The sequence below is a fragment of the Hyperolius riggenbachi genome, chromosome 3 (assembly GCF_040937935.1).
Source record: "Hyperolius riggenbachi isolate aHypRig1 chromosome 3, aHypRig1.pri, whole genome shotgun sequence".
Lineage (NCBI taxonomy): Eukaryota > Metazoa > Chordata > Amphibia > Anura > Hyperoliidae > Hyperolius > Hyperolius riggenbachi.
The window spans coordinates 52,806,393-52,828,449 of record NC_090648.1 but is presented as its reverse complement, the minus strand read 5'-3'; the positions used below and the strand labels follow the sequence as shown (position 1 = coordinate 52,828,449).

The 22,057-nt window shown below is 44.4% G+C and overlaps 1 protein-coding gene across 1 annotated transcript in view; it reads right to left on the bottom strand.

The window, feature by feature from the left end:
- LOC137562605 (venom factor-like) overlaps nt 1–22,057 on the bottom strand; it is a 316,987-nt gene that overhangs the window by 208,470 nt on the left and 86,460 nt on the right. The window contains exons 12-14 of the mRNA XM_068274109.1: nt 14,434–14,643; nt 4,283–4,486; nt 2,421–2,582 (exon numbers count right to left, since the gene is read on the bottom strand). Coding sequence (XP_068130210.1) covers nt 2,421–2,582; nt 4,283–4,486; nt 14,434–14,643 — 576 coding nt within the window. The remainder of the gene's footprint in view (nt 1–2,420; nt 2,583–4,282; nt 4,487–14,433; nt 14,644–22,057) is intronic.

The following is a 22,057-nucleotide window of genomic DNA, read 5'->3' as shown; positions in this document are numbered from 1 at the left end:
CCAAGGGTGAAAAGGAATAATTTGCATATTTAGTAGTGGTGCATTGTGGGTAATCACAAATGTTCACTTATAGCTGAATTATTGCAGATTTTCTTCTGTTTTAAGAAGGTAAATTACACCAAGCTTTGATTTTTTTTAGTAGAAGGTCTTTTTGGTCCCTTTTATCCACCTATACATTCGCAGTGGTTTGGGTCACCCTGAGCTGCTTGGTTACTCTGTTGTACTCGTCCAAGCCCTATCTCATACAGCTTTATCAATCCCTGCCATGTACTGATGAGGACCAAAAGTCTGAAACAGGCTGTCACATGTGGGTTTAATATGGCTGTGTAAAATGTAAAGCTATAGGCTTGCTATACACCAGTGGTTCTGGATGCTTGCTTGGCTTACTAAGGGTGAAAAGGAATATTTTGCATATTTAGTAGCAGTGCATTGTGGGTAACCACAAATGTTCACTTATAGCTGAATTATTGCATATTTCCTTCTGTCTTAGGAAGGCAAATTACACCACCAATACAGTGTGCGGCATTGCAGGAAGTGACGACAGTGGAACGCACGATGGAACACGGAAGAGGTGAGTCATCCCCGCCCGCTGCCTCTTAGTAATAGTGGCGGCTGCTACTGTGCTTAAGAAGGAGGGGGAGTGCACATGGGGGACACAGGTGAGGGGGGGGGGGGGTTCCTGCTGAGCTTACGCTGGAGCGGGAGTGCACGTGGGGGATCCAGTTGAGGAGGGGTCCAACCCCCCTCCCAGCCGCTGTGCCCAATACCCCCTTCCTGCCATCTACCCTCTTATGCGGCGTATGCTACACCGCGGGTCAGCTAGTGTCTTATATTTAGGACATAATCTTTAAAAAAATTAATATTTTAAGTAATTCTTTATAAAACAAAAAATTAAATAATTTAGATAACTGATCAGCATACAAAGTATTTGATTATTCTATAAGAATAGTTACAGTGTTTAAATATGTATTAAATTACTGTAGGCTTTAAGTTACAGGTCTATGTGCTTTGTTGGGTCAAAATGGCCGACTCCATTTCAGGAAAAAGACAAACACATTCCAAACTAATTAGTAGAGAGACATAATATCAGCAGTGTATCATGAAAGAAAGATAAAATAAAGATTGTTTAATATTTAAAAGCCCTAATGTCTGGGGCAATTAAATTAATCAGCAGGTCCAGATGGCTGGGTGACGTCCATTTTTAATTAACTTCACCAAACAGACCCAATAAGCAAATGTCAGTTATGTGTAAATATTCCAAACTACACAAATTCCTACCTGTAAGTTAAATAAGGAATTTGAAAATAAACAATATCATGACTTATTTCCAGAAGTCAAAATAAAACAATTATTGACGCACAGAAATTTCAACTAATCGGGACCCGAGATTAAGGAAATTCCAAATTAGTCAGCCATATTGAATAAAATACTACAAAAATAGGAGCTGAAGCTCATAGCTCTCACATCCTGGGCAAATCTTTTCTGGAAGACACATAATCAGCTGCAAGCCAGAAGCTACCTTCCCACACATGATTCTACATGCTGAAGAGATGACAGAGAAGGGGTACTATGCTTAATGTTCTGGTGATTTACTCATTTCATGCTATTTTTCAATAAGATTACTATAGTTTTTGACACAGCTACTAATACAGATGAGACTATTTTTGATCCTATTCTACATAACATAACTGTTAGAATTATTTTTTTAAATGTACTTAGAAGATTCTTGATTGCTTGACTATAAAGGCCTGATCAGATACTGCTAGAGGGAAACACTACTTGTAATTGTTCATATTTTTGTATATATGCTGTATGATAAGCAAATACAATGTTTTTTATAAATCAAATCCAGAGTGCCCTGATTCATTTCAAGATTACCATCAATGCATAATTACTGTTATAGAGGGTTCAAATCCCACTTTGCCCAATATTATGATGGCAGCGTATAAAGGTTGGTCCTTTACTGCATTAGCGATCATGCAAAAAGGCAAGAATCATGCAGACTTTTTGTCAAGACCACCCTCTATCAAGAATAAAAACAATCAAATGTAGTGGTGCAATATAGAATGACATCTCTAAGATCTTAACAATCTAAAGTAAAAAGTACAGGTTGAACATAATGCGTTTCAGAAGTTGTGTAGGGCAAAATTTCGACCACCATTCTCCAGGGGTTCTAAGTATTTTAATATTACACTATAATTGTATTTAGGAGATAAAAGACCCGTTCAGGGTGTAGGTGCGGAGAGTACCAACTCCTCGCCAGAACGCACTTTGCCATGGAGGCGACTTGCTGGATAAGTCTATGAACGGGAGTGTGAGGCGTTTCGGGGTTCATCGCTAAGTAAAAATACACATGGTGGTAACGTGATCGATAGGACTGAAATCTGGGTTGTAATTAGCTTAAATACAATTGAACATACCTTAGTCTGTGAAATCTTATTCTTGCTATTCATCACATAGACTCCTTTATCCACGGCCACTAATCCCACTTGGGCCTTGGGGTCAGCTTTGAGCTTAAGATTGACGGAGGCTCCAGGAGCTTGCACTATCTTGTCTTTCTCCTGATAAGCTGATAGTTCCAGCTGTGGGAAACAAAGACCAAAATATATCAGCGATGTCACTAGTTCATAAATATCATTACTGAGAACTTAAAGAGAAACTCCGACCAAGAATTGAACTTTATCCCAATCAGTGGCTGATACCCCCTTTTACGTGAGAAATCTATTCCTTTTCACAAACGGACCATCAGGGGGCGCTATATGACTGATATTGTGGTGAAACCCCACCCACAAGAAACTGAGTACGTACTCCTGGCAGTTTCCTGCCTGTGAACCTTGTTGCATTGTGGGAAATAGCTGTTTACAGCTGCTTCCAACTGCCAAAAAAACATGCAGCAGCTACATCACCTGCCAACAGTAAAAATGTCACCATGTAATACATGTCAGAATGTAAATCAGGGATTTAAAGGATTTTACAATGGGCAAGCACTGACTAAATCATTTATACATAATTATTGTAAAAATGAAGCACTTTTTTATTACATTATTTTCACTGGAGTTCCTCTTTAATAGCTAACTGAGAACGTTAAATTATGCAAGCTTTCTGGGATCTAGTCCCCTTCTTCAGGCATAATTCCAGATGTTAGCTGAAGTAAAACACTGATGCAAGTAAATAGCATACAAGTTGACAATTGTGCCTGAAGAAGGGGACTAGATCCCAGAAAGCTTGCATAATTTAACTTTATCAGCAGGCCATTAAGGGCTAGTTCCCACTGGGCGGTTTGGTAGCGTTTTGCTGATCTCCGGCAATCAGCAAAAAGCTGTGTTTTCACTGTACAGGAATGCGATTTAGGAGTGATTGCGTTTTGTGATTCTATAACATTGAAATGCAATCGCACCAAAATCGATCCAAAAATGCTGCATGCACCATCAACAAATCGCTAATCACTGGCGATCGCTACAGTGTGAACACCACCATTGACTTGCATTAGCAGCAGCATTTTGTTGATTGCCAGTGATCAACAAAACGCTGAAAAATCGCCCAGTGTGAACTAGCCCTTAAAGGTATTACTTTTACTAGACTTTGGTTTTTTTTTCTACCTACTTAATGTATTTGGCTAACACGGTACAGAAGAGAAAGTCAACTTATGAGATAAGAGACTGCAAGTGTAGAACGGATAATACATAGAACATAAGTAGCAAAGAATAGAGTCTCATAATTTTATTTTCAGTTATATAGCATTATTTATAACATTGCATCAGACTGTCACAGTTGCAGTTTAGAATCTATGGTCTGCCTTTTACGCAGTAAAACAGCAGAAGTAATGGCCCTTTTAGGCCTCTTTCACAGTGGGACGTTGCGTTTGATGCGATGTTAAGTTTGCGTAACGTGCCCCTAATGCAACGCATTGACGCTCTTTTGCATAGATAACAACTCAAGGTTTTTTTTTTTCAACTCTTCCTGTACTGGAAAACAATCGAAGACTTTTTTTGTTCGCTGCTACTAATGTTCTATCTATTATCCGTACTAAACATGCAATTTATCATCTCATACTTTTATTTTCTCTTCAGATTTTCTTTAATTTTATAAAAAAAAATTTAGCTTTGCATAGTGTGGAGAGCATTTGCCGCGTCTTTTAGATATTGACTGCTGCAAGTCTTCCTCAATTTCGTTTTTAGCAACAAAAATAAAATAAATCTGCTCTCAGGTCATTTTGCGTAGATATTACAGGCAGTTCAGATGAACCAAATGCATGTCCAACTGCCGTCCATGATGTCCTTACCGTCCCCATGCAGGTGTCTGCCACATCTATCCATACAGAGTCTGCCACGATTTCACGCCCTGCTACAGTTGTAACCGTGTAGTATGCCAGGAAGCGGAAGGATGGGATGAGATCTGCTGTTATCGGTAGCAGGATCTTAATCAAGTGCTGGCCCTGCGCTCTCTCCTGTCGTCCAACCTTCCAGATTCTACCTTTATTTAATATCTATAGGGTTAAAAAAACAAAAAAACAATAACTATTTTTTTATAAAAAGGAAAAGCATAGAGACCAGACGATCAGGAGTGTAACAGTAGCCCCCACAAGTCGTGTTGTCCCTTGATGGGCTGGTGTGGTTTGCTGCTGTGGTGCCGAGCAGTGGCAGCAAGGCATCATGCTTTTACCTCCTACCAATGCTGGCAAAGGTCCTCTTCACTCCTATTTAATGCAACATCGAAGAGTGCAGCTGACCATCTTGCAGCTCCTGATGCACATCACATGACATGCAGAGATGAAGTAAAGAGTGCAGCTGACCATCTTGCAGCTCCTGATGCACGTCACATGACATGCATAGATGGGGTGAAGAGTGCAGCTGACCATCTTGCAGCTCCTGATGCACATCACATGACATGCAGAGATGGAGTGAAGAGTGCAGCTGACCATCTTGCAGCTCCTGATGCACGTCACATGACATGCATAGATGGGGTGAAGAGTGCAGCTGACCATCTTGCAGCTCCTGATGCACATCACATGACATGCAGAGATGGAGTGAAGAGTGCAGCTGACCATCTTGCAGCTCCTGATGCACGTCACATGACATGCAGAGATGGGGTGAAGAGTGCAGCTGACCATCTTGCAGCTCCTGATGCACGTCACATGACATGCAGAGATGGGGTGAAGAGTGCAGCTGACCATCTTGCAGCTCCTGATGCACGTCACATGACATGCAGAGATGGAGTGAAGAGTGCAGCTGACCATCTTGCAGCTCCTGATGCACGGCACATGACATGCAGAGATGGAGTGAAGAGTGCAGCTGACCATCTTGCAGCTCCTGATGCACATCACATGACATGCAGAGATGGAGTGAAGAGTGCAGCTGACCATCTTGCAGCTCCTGATGCACGTCACATGACATGCAGAGATGGGGTGAAGAGCAGAGGCGTAGCTAGGGCTTTCAGCGCCCGGGGACAAAGACGAATAATGTACCCTGTAAGGAGGGACCTGCGACACACGTAGCGCGCCGTGCCAAAAAGGGGCGTGGCCATGCAACAGAATGTGGGTGTGGTAATGGGTGGGGCCAAATATACATGACCTTAGCAGCGGTGTAAAAGTTCTGCCAGGGAAGTTTGAGCTCTGTCATAGTGTTTCCCCCAAAAATACATGTAATCTGACAGCATTTCACCAAAAATACATGTAATTTGGCAGAGGTTCCTCCAAAATACAGATCATTTGGCCAGGGCTGTGGAGTCGGTCCAAAAATCCACCGACTCCGACTCCGACTCCTCAGTTTAGGATTCCACCGACTTCGACTCCTCTAATTTGCATATTACAATTTTGTTGATTAAAAGTATGTAACATGAAATTCGTCTCTTAACTGCCAACGCTTAGGAATTTTACAAGACAACTGAAGTGAGAAGGATATGTAGACTACTATATTTATTCCCTTTAGACTAAAACTAGTCCTTGGTAAGAGTACTTGTAAAAGGTACAAACCGGAACAAAGAACATCTATCAGGCCCTATGCAATGTAAGTGTGGGTGCATGTAAGAATGATGTGCAGGTACTCTGCAGGGGAATGAGGAGATTGTAAACAGACAACACCTCTGTGTTCAATGTGCACAGCATTCTCAGTGGATTCCCTGTAGCTCTGTGGGGAGTGCATATGTATAGTACTACTGTGTAACAAAGTAAACCTGAGACAGATGAAATTAAAGTTTTATACATACCTAGGGCTTCCACCAGCCGCCTTCAGGATAATCAGTCCCTCGTTGTCCTCCTCCACCACCTGGATCTTCTGCTATGAGTCCAGGTACTTGAGCCAGTCGGGCGTAGTGCGCATGCACACACTCCGCCGCCAGGAGCATACTACACCTGTGCAGCACTATTGCGCAGGTGCAGAATGTTCCTGGCTGTGGGAGCGGCATGCGGCCGGACAGCGCTGACTGGCTGAATTACCAGGACTCATAGCAGAAGATCCGGGTGGTGGAGGACAGCGAGGGACTGATTAGCCTGAAGGGGGCTGGAGGAAGCCCCAGGTATGTATAAAACTTTACTTTTCATCCGTCTCAGTTACCCTTTAATTTGTAGTCACCAAACCAAATTTTAACAACATATCAAATTATTTGATTTCATCAGCAAAGGGAGTGCATACATTTGCATAAATCAGCATCAATGCAGAATTATTTCCATCTCGTTGACCATCTCTATTAGTGACACGACTAAACATCAGGCTTTATACTTACAGCATAGATGTTATTTAGTATATATAAGAGATTCCTGTGTACACATCATATATACAGTCACAATCAGATGTGTATATCTGACCTTAAAAATACGGGGACTGCTTTATTGAAGCAGCACAAGTAACTAATTTTGATTGGTTTATTTCATTTTTGTGGACTAAGCACAGCTATTACTGTATATATACATTATTTTTAATGACTATTATCTGAGAAATAGAACATTTTGTCATATTTTCTATTTTAATTACAGTTACAAATTCATTAGGAGTCGGAGTCGGTGCATTTTTTCCCGACTCCAGGCACCCAAAATTGCCCGACTCCACGACTCCGACTCCACGACTCCGACTCCACAGCCCTGCATTTGGCAATGGTTCCCCCAAAATAGACATAATCTGGCAGCAGTGGTTCCTCCAATATACATATAATCTGGCAGCTGTTCCCCAAAAATACAGTTAATCTGGCAGCAGTTACCTCAAAATAGGTGCCCCCAGTATAGGTAACCAGGTCTATAGGTGTCCCCAGTGGAAGTAAACAGGCTTATAGGTGTCCCCAGAATAGGTAGCCAGGTGTATATGTGTCCCCAGTATAGGTAGCCAGGTGTATATGTGTCCCCAGTATAGGTAGCCAGGTGTATATGTGTGCCCAGTATAGGTAGCCAGGTGTACATATGTCTCCAGTATAAGTAGCCAGGGGTATATGTACCCAGTATATGTAGCCAGCAGTATATGTCCCCAGTATATGTAGCCAGGAGTATATGTCCCCAGTATAAGTAGCCAGGAGTATATGTACCCAGTATATGTAGCCAGCAGTATATGTCCCCAGTATATGTAGCCAGCAGTATATGTCCCCAGTATATGTAGCCAGGAGTATATGTCCCCAGTATAAGTAGCCAGGTGTATATATGTCCCCAGTATAAGTAGCCAGGGGTATATGTGCCCAGTATATGTAGTCAGGGGTATATGTCCTCAATATAAGTAGCCAGGTGTATATATGTCCCCTGTATAAGTAGCCAGGGGTATATGTGCCCAGGTGTATATGTGTCCCCTGTATAAGTAGCCAGGTGTATATGTGTCCCCTGTATAAGTAGCCAGGTGTATGTGTGCCCAGTATATGTAGCCATGTCCCCTCCCCCCCAGCTGAAGCGCAGGGAAGAGGGAGAGCTGTGGACACAGCGATGGGGAAGGGGGGAGGTCTCCCCCCCTTCCCTCACCTTAGGGCTCACCCTCTCTGTCGCTCCCCTTGCAGATATGAGCGGCGGGCGGGTGGGCGGGCGGCAGAACACTTACTCCATTCGCACGGAGAAGACAGATCTGTGCTCCGCTAATCTAGACTAGACCAGATATCTGCAGGGGGAGCGAGAGAGAGGGTGAGCCCTAAGGTGAGGGAAGGGGGGGGGGGAGACTTCCCCCCCCCCCTTCCCCATAGCTGTGTCCACAGCTCTCCCTCTTCCCTGCGCTCCCGCAAGGGGGGGGGGATAAATAAATAAAAAACACAGGTCACGGCAGGGCGCTCCTAGGGACCCAGTGCCCGGGGGCACGTGTCCTACCCCGCCCACCCCAAGCTACACCCCTGGTGAAGAGTGCAGCTGACCATCTTGCAGCTCCTGATGCATGTCACATGACATGCAGAGATGGGGTGAAGAGTGCAGCTGACCATCTTGCAGCTCCTGATGCACGTCACATGACATGCAGAGATGGAGTGAAGAGTGCAGCTGACCATCTTGCAGCTCCTGATGCACGGCACATGACATGCAGAGATGGAGTGAAGAGTGCAGCTGACCATCTTGCAGCTCCTGATGCACGGCACATGACATGCATAGATGGGGTGAAGAGTGCAGCTGACCATCTTGCAGCTCCTGATGCACGTCACATGACATGCAGAGATGGGGTGAAGAGTGCAGCTGACCATCTTGCAGCTCCTGATGCACGTCACATGACATGCAGAGATAGGGTGAAGAGTGCAGCTGACCATCTTGCAGCTCCTGATGCACGTCACATGACATGCAGAGATGGGGTGAAGAGTACAGCTGACCATCTTGCAGCTCCTGATGCACGTCACATGACATGCATAGATGGGGTGAAGAGTGCAGCTGACCATCTTGCAGCTCCTGATGCACGTCACATGACATGCATAGATGGGGTGAAGAGTGCAGCTGACCATCTTGCAGCTCCTGATGCACATCACATGACATGCAGAGATGGAGTGAAGAGTGCAGCTGACTATCTTGCAGCTCCTGATGCACGTCACATGACATGCAGAGATGGAGTGAAGAGTAGAGTTGGGCCGAACGGTTCGCCGGCGAACGTGGTTCGCGCGAACTTAGGTGGTTCGCGTGCGGGTGTCGCACGCGAACGTTTTGCGGCAAAAGTTCGCAAAAAATCGGTTCGCCCCATAATGCACCTGAGGGTCAACTTTGACCCTCTACATCACAGTCAGCAGGCCCAGTGTAGCCAATTAGGCTACACTAGCCCCTGGAGCCCCACCCCCCCTTATATAAGGCAGGCAGCGGCGGCCGTTATGGCCACTCGTGTGCCTGCATTAGTGAGAGTAGGGCGAGCTGCTGCAGTCTCTCATAGGGAAAGATTAGTTAGGCTTAACTTCTTCCTGGCTGCATACCTGTTCTGTTCAGTGAGCCCTCAGCCCACTGCATACCTGTACTGTGATCCTGCCACTGCATACCTGTTCAGTGATCCTGCCACTGCATACCTGTACTGTGATCCTGCCACTGCATACCTGTTCAGTGATCCTGCCAGTGCATACCTGTTCATTGATCCTGCCACTGCATACCTGTTCAGTGATCCTGCCAGTGCATACCTGTTCATTGATCCTGCCACTGCATACCTGTTCAGTGATCCTGCCAGTGCATACCTGTTCATTGATCCTGCCACTGCATACCTGTTCAGTGATCCTGCCACTGCATACCTGTTCATTGATCCTGCCACTGCATACCTGTTCAGTGATCCTGCCAGTGCATACCTGTTCATTGATCCTGCCACTGCATACCTGTTCAGTGATCCTGCCACTGCGTACCTGTTCAGTGATCCTGCCACTGCATACCTGTTCATTGATCCTGCCACTGCATACCTGTTCAGTGAACCCGCCACTGCATACCTGTTCTGTTCAGTGAACAGTTTGGTGTGTCAGTGTGAAGCAGTACCTTAATTACACTACCTGATTGATGTATACACATGCAAGATGTTTTAAAGCACTTTAGGCCTGTCATTTAGCATTCAATGTGATTTCTGCCCTTAAAACGCTGCTTTGCGTCAAATCCAGATTTTTCCCGGGGAATTTTGGCATCTATCCCACTCCGCCATGCCCCCCTCCAGGTGTTAGACCCCTTGAAACATCTTTTCCATCACTTTTGTGGCCAGCATAATTTTTTTTTTTTTCAAAGTTCGCATCCCCATTGAAGTCTATTGCGGTTCGCGAACTTTAACGCGAACCGAACCTTCCGCGAAAGTTCGCGAACCCGGTTCGCGAACCTAAAATCGGAGGTTCGGCCCAACTCTAGTGAAGAGTGCAGCTGACTATCTTGCAGCTCCTGATGCACGTCACATGACATGCAGAGATGGGGTGAAGAGTGCAGCTGACCATCTTGCAGCTCCTGATGCACGTCACATGACATGCAGAGATGGAGTGAAGAGTGCAGCTGACCATCTTGCAGCTCCTGATGCACGTCACATGACGTGCAGAGATGGAAAATAAGTCTTTATTGTTAAAAGAAAATAGTTATACAGTACTGTAGATAATGCATTTCACGGGTCTTTATCTATGACTTTATCTATGAGCCGCGTGGGGCATGGGCACCTTGGTAAAAACAATTAGTTTAGTAATTAGAATTATTGCTACTGATTAATCAATATGAAAGCAAAACAAGGAATGGGAAAATAATGAAGTGAGACCCTACAGAAAGTAAAATGCTCAGAAAATATCTATTCACGCCACACTCTCTCTTCTTACTTACCAGTTGCCCTCCTGCCTCTAATCTCATATTTTTTGTGTGGAATCTCAGAGCTGCCAACAGGGCATAACAACCGGTAACACACTTGACTTCCAGTTTTTATGTGCCTGTTATTCTGCACGCATTTTCTGCATGACACCATGGGCTTGATTCACAAAAGAGTGCTAACTGTTAGCACGGCCGTTTTCGCGCGAATTTTCGCATTGCGCGCGATCGCGAATTTTCGCGCGAAACGATAACGTTTTCGCGCGCAAATGCGAATTTTGCCGCGAAATCGACATCGTTTTCGTGCGAAAATTCGCATTTGCGCGCGAAAACGTTATCGTTTCGCGCGAAAATTCGCGATCGCGCGCAATGCGAAAATTCGCGCGAAAACGGCCGTGCTAACAGTTAGCACTCTTTTGTGAATCAAGCCCATGTGTGTTTGTATGAAGAAAATGTATGTATTTTTGCTCTTTTCTTTCTTTTTTTTTTTTTCACAGCAGGCTAATGTAATTGATAGAGAAAACTGAAAAAATGTGCAGAATACCCTGCAGGATGTCAGTTTTTTTTTTTGGCGCAAGTGTGAACTAGCCCATTGCCTAACAAGAGTTCTTAGCTTGAATCAGTTTTCCTGTGCAGAAAACCCGCACGAAAACAGTCGAGTGTGCCCCCCCCCCCTTCCCCGTCTAAGGGACCCACAGAGGCATACATTTGAAGAAGCTGCAAGTTGAAAAGGGCACAGGATAGCGATAATAAAATAGCAGTAGTGTTACCAATATTCTACTACATCAATAAAGTAATATTTACAGATATTTTACTAACCTCTGCCTACTCTCACACAGAACCCTCCCCTGGTGGTGCCTAACCCTCAACTCCCCCTTGGCGGTGCTTAACTCTTAACCACCTCTGGTGGCGCCTAACCTTTATCCCCCCCTTGGTGGTCCCTAACCCTTATCCCCACCTGTGGTGGAGTCAAACCCTTAATCTCCACAGCGACAAATATCGGCTTCAAACTGTAGCCGATATAGCGGCTATACATTGAAAATAACAACTAGAAATAGTGCCTAGAAACAGCAGCTACACATAAAAAATGGCAGCTACAAATTGTAGCTACTTTAGAGGTTAAACATACCAAATAGCAGCTACAAATTTTAGCCGCTATTATAGTTGGCACCAATGGAACACTGTGTTCACCATGATTTCTATACAGCCGATAAAATCAGTTGTGGTGATAGCCGCCCCCTTTTGAACTTGCAGTGTTTTTAAATGATCCTCTGCAATGACTGGGACGCCTCTCCCTCCCTTCTAAGTAACATACTTTTAATTGTTTCCAGGCTCAAGCAATGTGCACTGAACAGGAAAAACAGCTTACACAGTTAAGGAATCCACACTAAAGTACTCAAATGGTGTGCATTTGTTTCAGCCACAGAGCTGAATTCCTCTCTTTTAAGGTCATTAATTCACTTGCTATCCAGACCAGGACATACCAAGTTTTAATTTAGTTAAACAAAAGAATGATTTTGTGGTGGTTATAGGCCAATTGTTTTTTTGTAATAGCTTAGCAACAGGTCAGATTATAGAGCAGTACAGAGCTTCGAAATGACAGCAGTAAATACTAGAGAATCCAGAACTGTGCTCGCTTGCACCTAATCTGCATAGCCCACTACCTCTACTTTTTCCTACTCTTCTTTAATAGTTAGAAATCCTGATGCAGAGGTCTGTAGCTACAAATTATCCCCAACCCCCTATCAATAATGGTTCTTCATAATCTATGGTGCTATCACCAAGTATTGCAGAATCCTCCATATAGCCATGCCCACAATGAGTCACCCCAGCATTGCCATGTCCCCAAAATAGGGATGGTCGGAAATGCCAATTTCCGCAGAAAATCCGCATTCCACCATTGGCGATTACCGCTACCAATTCCTTGAGCTTGTAGGTTTTGAGAAAATCAATGTTAAAGTCGGCATTGGAATGTGGAAATTGGTAGTGGAAAGCGGAATCAGTAGCGGTAATCGGCAATGGCAGAGAGCAGATTTTGCTAACACTACTGATATTGATATCTGCGGAAATTTCCAAGACTTCCGCGAAAATCCACCTTCCGCACTTGTATTCCGATTGGAAATGCGTAAATTGCATTTTTGCGTAATCCAAATGAGCATTTCTACCCCACAGTCTCCTGAGTACAGTTATGTCTCCCCAGAGTCCATATTACTATATTAGTATTATGTATTCATATAGCACTGACATCTTCTGCAGCACTTTACAGAGTACATAGTCATGTCACTGACTGTCCTCAGAGGAGCTCACAGCCTAATCACTACCATAATCATAGTCTGTCTTACCATATTATTATTATTATTATGTATTCATATAGCACTGACATCTTCTGCAGCACTTTACTGAGCACATAGTCATGTCACTGGCTGTCCTCAGAGGAGCTCAAAAATGAATTCCTACCATAGTTATTGTCTAATGTCTTACCATATTATTATTATTATTATATATTTACTGGTATGTAGCATTGACATCATGTTTCTTTTATGGGGCCACACTTTTTTTTTGTTTTTTTGGTGGGGAGAGGCAGAGGGGAGTGAGGGGGGCCCTGTAAGTTTGCCTGGTATAGGGCCCACAAATTCCTGTAGGTGGCCCTGTGGAATGTACCTCCTTATTTTCGAGCAGCAATTAAGTTAACCCTTTCAGATTCACTGTTGGACAGTAAACCATTCTCTCCAGTTCCTCATTTTGAGCCATGTCCAACAAGCAGCAATATGGCTGCCCCTAGTGGCGCTGTCATCTGATAAAATCAGACACAGCGTCAAGTCCTTGTGATGAAAGTTTTGGAATAAGTCTGACTCTGATCACAGTTTGTTTAGGTGCCTAGTGGTTAAACTGTAATTTTTCTGAATTTAAAAAAACAACACTTTTTTCTCAAAAACGTTAAGGTCTTTTGGAAAAAGTCTTGACTTGTACCCACTATTCTCCTTAAAGTGGATACGAGATAAACTTTTACACATTTCATAATTGTGCCCCTTACATATATTTTATAGAACATTCCTCAAGCCAAATACAGTACTTTTTTGTTTGTTTTAATGTCCTAATTCCCTATAAACTAAACAAGCTGCGCCCACAGCTCTTCCAGCGCCTAGACATTCTGAGTTCCATGTAGCAAGTGTTCATGGGAGCTCAGTCTGGGGAGGAGGAGGCTTTTCCCGAAGGAGGCAGCCGGGAGCTGCTGAGATTTCAGAGACAAGGGGACAGAAAGAGAAGGAAAGAGGAGGAGAGGGGAGTGGAATATTCACAGGCTGAGGGGTGGAGATGCAGAGCAGCATGTCTGTGTAATGATGACAAGCAGAATATGGCTGCTCTCATTTGATCACAGCAAGAAATAATCATATAAGGTTGCAGCTGTTACTTTCTATAGTTAGTTTTTCATCTCGGATCCTCTTTAACTTATGTGGCAATTTTGGTTGCAATAGCATGTATGGGGGCTTTGCTATTCACCGATAAAGTCAGTACAAAATTACGCAAACATTGCGTTAAAGTTTTACGTAAAATTCTGAATGATTACAGAATTGTAATTACATATGGGCGTAATTGTGAACATTTACGTAAACGTTTGCGTAATCATAATTAGCTGATTATGATCATCACTATTAGTCTACCCTCACGGCTGTTTGACATTCAAATCTGTACTGTATTTATTCTGCAAAAAATGGCATCAATAGACATTTAACGTGATTAAGCCGTCTTCCGGGCACCCTTACCACATAGTTAAAATGGGTGATCTGGCTGTTAACATTCTCGTCAGCAGTCCTGATGTTAAAGCTAATTTCTGCATTTTCCCCCAGTTTCTTTTCTCCCCCTGAAACACCGATATGTAGATAATTTCCACTTTTAGGTCTGTAGGCGGTGGCTATCATTTCAGCTTTGGCCTGCTTGTCATCATCCATGAGCCTGGGATCGTTTGTGTTTACCTAGCAATGGAAAAAAATAAGTGTCATTTCCCTACGTACTTACAAAAAACAAAACAGATGATGGCAAAGTGGCATTCCAAATGTAAAAACTTGCACAGCTGGAGAGGAGCAGATTTACTGTGGCATCACCAACTGTGTCAAATTATTATTATTATTATTATTATTATTATTATTATTATTATTATTATTATTATTATTATTATTATTATTATTATTATTATTATTATATGTCTGTCAAGGCTTTATGTGTTGGTGTCATCCTTAACCAACTAAGCCTTTTGAACGCAGCTGCTATATCCAAAAGGCTGCTGCCGCGGTACTGAGCAGTCCCGGGCCACTGCCCATTAGCCCGGAGAACAATAAATAAGAACACAGTTCCCATTCATTGATCTAAGTCCATGTTAGAAAGACCGACGTCTTCCCTCATCCACCAATAATGCCGCAGAAATACTGTCAGAATCGAAATTGAAGATTTTCGGAAGATTTAAAGTGAGTCTGAAGCCAGCGTTAAAAAACAAAAAACAGATATTCGCCTAAGGAGAGGGAAGGCTCTGGGTCCTATAGAGCCTCCCTGCTCCTCTCCTGGTCCTGTAGTTCCTGTACTGGCTTCCCAGTAAGCAGGCTCCAGCCCATGGGTCAAATGGGTCTGAGACTGCTCTTTCTTCCACCGCAAGAGGCATCGTCAGTCTTCGGGAACCTGAGTGCTCACGACGACGGGCCATTCCATACTGTGCATGTGCGAGTGCGCTCTCTTGCGTACTCACGCATGCGCAGTACAGAGCACCATGTCTTCGGGAGCACTCAGGTTCCCGAAGACTGCCGAAGCCTCCCATGGTGGAAGAAAGAGGAGTCTCTGACCCATTCTATGAGAAGCCGCAGTTTATCTACAGAAAACTAAAAAGTTTTACCTCCTCCCTTCACTTCCTGTAAACTTGATCACTCGCTTACAGGATGGGAAAAGAATGCCATCTTGTGGCCAAATAGTAAAATTACATCTACATGCATTTTTTTTTTTAAATAAACACACAATCAATTACATTTAGAATTAACTGTTTACCTCCCACACTTCCAAAAAAAAAAACAAATACAATTTGTACTTGAAAAAAAAATTACAATACAAAACAAAAAACAAATAGCTACCTAAGGGTCTAAACTTTTTTTTTAATATGCATGTCAAGAGGGTATATTACTAGTATTTGTTAAATTATAAGCTTGTAAATAGAGATGGATGCAAAACTGAAAAAAATGCACCTTTATTTTCAAACTAAATATTGGCGCCATACATTGTGATAGAGACATAATTTAAATGGTGTAATGACCAGGACAAATGAGCAAATAAAATATGTGGATTTTAATTATGGTAGCATGTAATATTTGAAAGCTATAATGGCTGAAAACTGAGACATATTTTTATCTTAATTTTCCCGTTAAAATGCATTTAAAAAAAAAAAATTCTTAGCATAATGTACCACCCAAAGAAAGCATAATTGGTGGCAGAAAAAAACAAGATATAGATCATTTCATTGTGATAAGCTGTGATAAAGTTATTGACAAATGAATGGGAGGTGAAAATTGCTCAGATGCATAAGGTGAAAAAAGACTGAAGGCTGAAGTGGTTAAAGTGAACCTGAGGTGAAAATACACTGATGAGATAAACAATTATATTTATCCTCCTACTCTTAAAAATGACTTCTTTTTTCAAGATATCCCATGGTTTTATTTTATATTTAAACATTTTTAAATTAGGTTGAAAGCTTTACTCTATGTAATCAGGGGTAGCCTATTAAGTGTCCCAGACTTAAAATACATGAACTATTGACCTTTTTATATCTCTCCCCTGAGCTCAGAAGTTGTATCCTGACAGGAAAACATTTATGGCTGTAATATGCTTATTAGTGATGTTCACTATATTCCCAGACAAGGTACTGACAAGACAGAAGTTGTCACTTCCATGCCTAGAAATTTACTCTTTTAGGCAGCAAAATAAAACAAGTAAAACAGCCCGGTCATTAATATATTTTGTACTGTACAGACATATGTTTAGCTCATCATGTCACATGTCACCTCGGGTACACTAAGATTTTTTTTCTTTCCTTTTTCTTTCTTTTTTTTTTTTTTTGTGGCTTGTGATTTTGTTTTCCTCAAATTTAACCAGTGTTACAAATAATTGTTGTCTGGACCAAATTTTCAATCTAAAGGAAAAAAAGAAAAAAGAAAAAAAGAGGCCAGAGTTTTGTCTGACTCCACCCAATTCCCACCCTGAAGCACATGCAGGGCCAGCCTATGGACTGCACACACAGTTCTTCCTCACAGTGATGCTCGGATACCTCCAATCATGAATTAGACTCCACCAACTTACTTATTGACTCGTGATCACAATCACAAATAAAAATGGATATCCGACTCGAGGGCAGTTTTGAGTTGAATAACCGCATGTAATCACAAATCACGAGTAATAATTTGTGATTAAAACCCCCCCTGTAATGATTGTGGAATTCTCTCCGTGATCAGCGCACAAGACGTGCGCTGACACTGCGGAAATCCTCCACAAGCGTATAATTTGAGGGAACCCAGCAAAAGGTGCAATGCACCTGTAGAGGGAAATTCCTGTCGACAGGTGGAGCTGTGGAGTGCAGAGGAACAGCTCCTCTGCCCTGCCACAGACGCCAGACAGGAATTGTACGCAGGGCAAGATAACCCTGAAAGAGAGAGATCAAAGCGACAGAGGGTATGTGTGTCCACCAAACTAGTCGCCACCCTGCGACGATGAACACACAACCATGAAGATAAAGTGAGAAGGCAATCGCCAGAGATGGCGATTGCTAACAGCGACACAAGACCGAATAAGCACAGATGAGGAATGTATGTATGTCCACCAATCTAGCCGCCAACCTGCGACGGTGGACACACAACAGAAGAAACCAAGTGAGAACGCAATCGCAAGAGAAGCGATTGCGGAAGAGAATGAGCACAGGGACAGAATGTATGTATGTGCCCCAATCTAGTCGCCAACCCGCGACGGTGCACATACAACAGCAGATATGAAGTAGGAACGCAATTGCGAGAGAGGCGATTGCCAGAGGTGACACAAGGCTACAGCAAGGCAGAGCACGAGAGTAGCAAAGGCACAGCAAATCATACAATGAGAAGATAAGGAAAATAACAAACACTAACTAAACGCGAACAGCGCACTCATTCGCAACAGTGCACGCGTTTATGTGCGGTCCCCGCGTGTTAAGCACAACAGAGACAAGCACGCCTAACTAACCACCGACAGACAAACATGAAACAAAGGACGCGAGCGCTTGCTTAACGGTTACCTCACCGAGCCTCCAGCAAGCGTTCGTCGCAGACAAGACAGATACACGAAAACAGGAATAAGTGAGAGATAACAGCAAGAGAGATGGAGATCAGACGGATCCACAGCACTAGCGCTAGGCGAGTGCGATCCAAGAATAGAAACAGATCAGATGAGATAGCTGGTAGCAACCGCTGCTCCAGCTATACTCCAAGAACAAAGATCAGAACGACTTCCTGTCGACCACCGCTGGGACAGGACAATCGCAACAGACAAACAAAACAGATATGCAATCCTAACTGCACTAGGGAACCTGCCTAGTGCAGTCCCAGGAATTACTCTGAGCTAATCTTCAAACAATGAGCAAGGCTGACACTCCAGGAGTGTTACAAAGGACTAACCCTTATGACCAGCAAAGATCTGTGATATCACATGGTATATATAGAGCAAGCCTACAAAGGATGTGGCTAGGCAATCTGCATGACAAACGTATGCAAATTTCTCAGCAGCAAGCTGCAAAACTGACAAAAGGTCTCTCTTCCAGAGACCTGCAGGATGCAGACCTGAACAGTGGCCAAAAAACTGCCTGCCTGCGCAGGCAGCCGAGCGGATCCTCACACCCCCGAATTTAGAGGTTAATAGCAAATCTCCCTTACATGTTAGAAACACCAAATTTGCAGGATATGTTAAGAAGAACAGTGGGAACAAGAGGAAAGAAATTCAAAAGGACCTTATAGTTTTTGAGAAAATCGATTTTGAAGTTTCAAAGGAAAAAGGTATACATTTAAATGCGGTAAATGACAATTAATGTAGCAAACCTAACGGTAGTGCAAATTTACATCTATTAAAAAAAGAGCAATTAATTTCATGATGGGGTTTCCAGGGGGTCCGTGCATACAGACCCCCTGGAAACCCCTCTAGAGCCGCAATGCTGTGGCCAGGGATCGCTATACAGCTGCAATATAGCTGTATAAAGATCCCTTGCATCTTTTCCTGTTTTATAAAACTTTTTTTTTTAATGTTCAGGAGGTGGGAAATTAAAAAAAAATGATGTAGGCCCCCCCTCCTGACCCTTTTTAACTCCTTGTCCCCCATGCAGGCTGGGATAGCCAGAATGCGGAGCCCTGGCCAAATGGGGCTTCACACCTTGAGCTATACCAGCCCGCATGGTCCATAGTATAGGGGGACTCTGGGTGAGAGGGGCGGCCAATCTTTCCCCTCCCCCCTGGAGCCCTTGTTCAATCCATGGACAAGGGGCTCTTCCCCACCTCCGGTGCCCCAGGAAGAATTGGGGGTTGCCGACTCCCTGGGGCGGTTCATTGTGGCATCTGGGATTCATCCAGATGTTCAGTTGTCCTTTAAAAAAATGTTCCCATGCCAATATCATCGGGAAAGGTCCCACGCCAATATCCTCTATCTTGCGACCTTCTTCTGTTACATCTTAATTGAAGATCTCTGCCAGCCGCTGCCATACACCGCCGCAAGACCACCGACAGCTCTGCTATACCAAGTATAGCAGTGCTGCGTCGCTCTCTGTCCCCTGCAGCTCCCGACTCCACTCTCCTCCTTACTCACCGGACCGATAGCGCACACCTATGCTGTCACCCTGGAGCACCCATAGCACATGCTATGGGTGCTCCAGGGTGACAGCATTGGTGGGTGCTATCGGTTTAGGGAAGCATTATTTTTTTTTTAAGGACTTTGAAGGGGAATTCCACTTTTGATGAGGGGAATTTTCTGAAATTCTTTCTCTAAGCCTTAGAATCTAAGGTGACGTGTAGTGCAACCTACATACTGTACAGAGTAGTGTTGGCAATGAATGGTATAGATCACATAGTAGTAGCACAATTTATAAAACCCGAAATTGGAAAAGATCATGGTTTGGTATATGAAAATACCTCCTGGCCCAATTTAACATAAGGACAATATTGACAAGTGGAATATCCACACCTGTAAGAGCCAGTAGTAGATAGCCATGTCCCTCTACGTGGAACTGTGTGAAGAAGCGCGGAAGAGCCGCCGCCATGAGTCAGCGGGAGGCGGCTCTTTCCGCGCATGGTGTGGCAGAGCACGGAGAGGCAGCCGCCTCCTCTCAGTGTGAGGCGGCTGTCTCCGTGCAAGGCATGGCGGAGCGCGGAGAAACCGCCGCGTTGGACGCGGCGGTAAGCGCTCATGGCCCCACTTCGGAGACACCGCAGAGCGGTGCTGGTGTGGCTGGGACACGTAGTCCCTCTAGCTTTAGAGTGACGTGCGCGCGCGCACTCAGGCAGGGTTTATATTACAGCCAGAAGTGAGTCAGCTGACCAGGCTGGTCAGCTGACTCTGGCTCCACTCCTCATTGGTCCAGCACTTAGGGTGGTGCTGGAGAGATGCCTGTGCATATATACTGCTGGCTGTTCAGTTGCTGGTTGTCTGGCGTTGCGAACACATACGTGGGAGCACTCAGACCTGTAGTCAGATCCTTAAGTGTGCCGGGACCAGCTGGAGCTGTAATCCTACACTTAGCTAGATTCTGTTGATAGCTTAAAGTACTAGTTTGATTGTGATTATCTGTTATGACCCTTTGCCTGCCTGACTATCCTCCTGTACCCAGATCTTGTACCTTGCCATTCTGATACTCTGTTGCCGTACCCCGGCTCGTCCATAGACTCTGCATCTGCCTTCTGATTTTGTACCTCGATATTTCTGATACCCTGTTGCCGAACCCAGCCTGTACTTTAGACTCCGCCTTTGCTTTCTGATTCTGTACCTTGTCTGTCCGTGTGGTTACGACCTGATCTGTCCGACCTCGAGAACCGACCTTACTGTTAGAGGCGGTTCCCAGTCCTGATAGTGACACTTCCTCTTGAGTGTCACTCTCGTTCTGACATTCCTTCTCTCAGCCTGACTCCTCCCTCCGGGAGAGTCCAGAAGGAATTGTGCAGTACTCCTCACTGCGCTGAGGCTCAGTCCTCTCTATTTTACTGTTTACACCAAACACCACACTCTACTCGGGTGAACAGAGGTTAGCTGGTATATCGGATTATCGGTGATACTGCAGATCACTTATAATCTGGTATACATCTGTATTCCCAGTGATACTGCAGATCACCGGTAATCAGATCCTCTCTGTGCTTCATCGATCGTTACAGAACGCCAGACCATAAACAAAATGGACCCACGCACTGGTCCTCTGGGGGAACTTGCCACTTCAGTGGATAATGTCAATCGAGTGCTGGGTGAACACAAAGCATTGATTGAGGCCCTGTCAGGGTCGGTACTAACCCTCCAGACATCAGTGGATGAGGTGCGGTCCCCTCCTAGCATGGACATACGTATTCCCGTACCCGAGAAGTTCTCAGGCCACAGATCTGACTTCCGCAATTTTAGGAGTAGAGTGTTATCATATTTTGAATTGAGACCCCGATCCTCTGGTACTGAGGCCCAGAGAGTCACGTTTATCAAAACTTTACTGGCCGGTGACTCTCAGACCTGGGCATATAACCTGCCCCCTAGAGACACAGCTCTGACCTCGGTAGAGGAAGTCTTTAAAGCCATGGCAGTAATTTACGACGACCCAGACCTTGCTGCGACCTCTTAGCGCAAGCTCAAGCTTTTACGGCAAGGCAAGGGTTCAGTCGAAGATTACGCGGCCGAATTTCGTAGGTGGTCAGTTACAGCCAGGTTTGACACCTATGCCCTGCTGGATTAATTCCTGTCTGGGTTGTCGGATGAGGTCTCCGACCTAATGTTAAGTCTACCCGAGCCCAAAACAGTCGATGAGGCCATCTCATCGGCCATTCGAATCGACCGTAGGCTACGCCATCAGAGACAGACTAGGGGCAGTCATCGTGTCAGGTTGACTTCTTACGCAGCGCCTCCTGCTGCACCCCTAGTAACTCCATCTCCCTCTGTCTCATCGTCTCCGGTCTTGCCTCCACCTGAGCCGATGCAGATCGGTCGGTCTAAGTTGACCCAAGTGGAGAGAAGACGGAGAATGTCTGAACAGTTATGTTTGTACTGCGGTGAAGGGGGGCATAGGGTACGAGACTGTCCCATTAAGCCGAATAAGAATAAGACGGGAAACGCTACCGCCTAGGAGTTGTAAGGGGTGACACCCTAGGCGCTCAACTCACA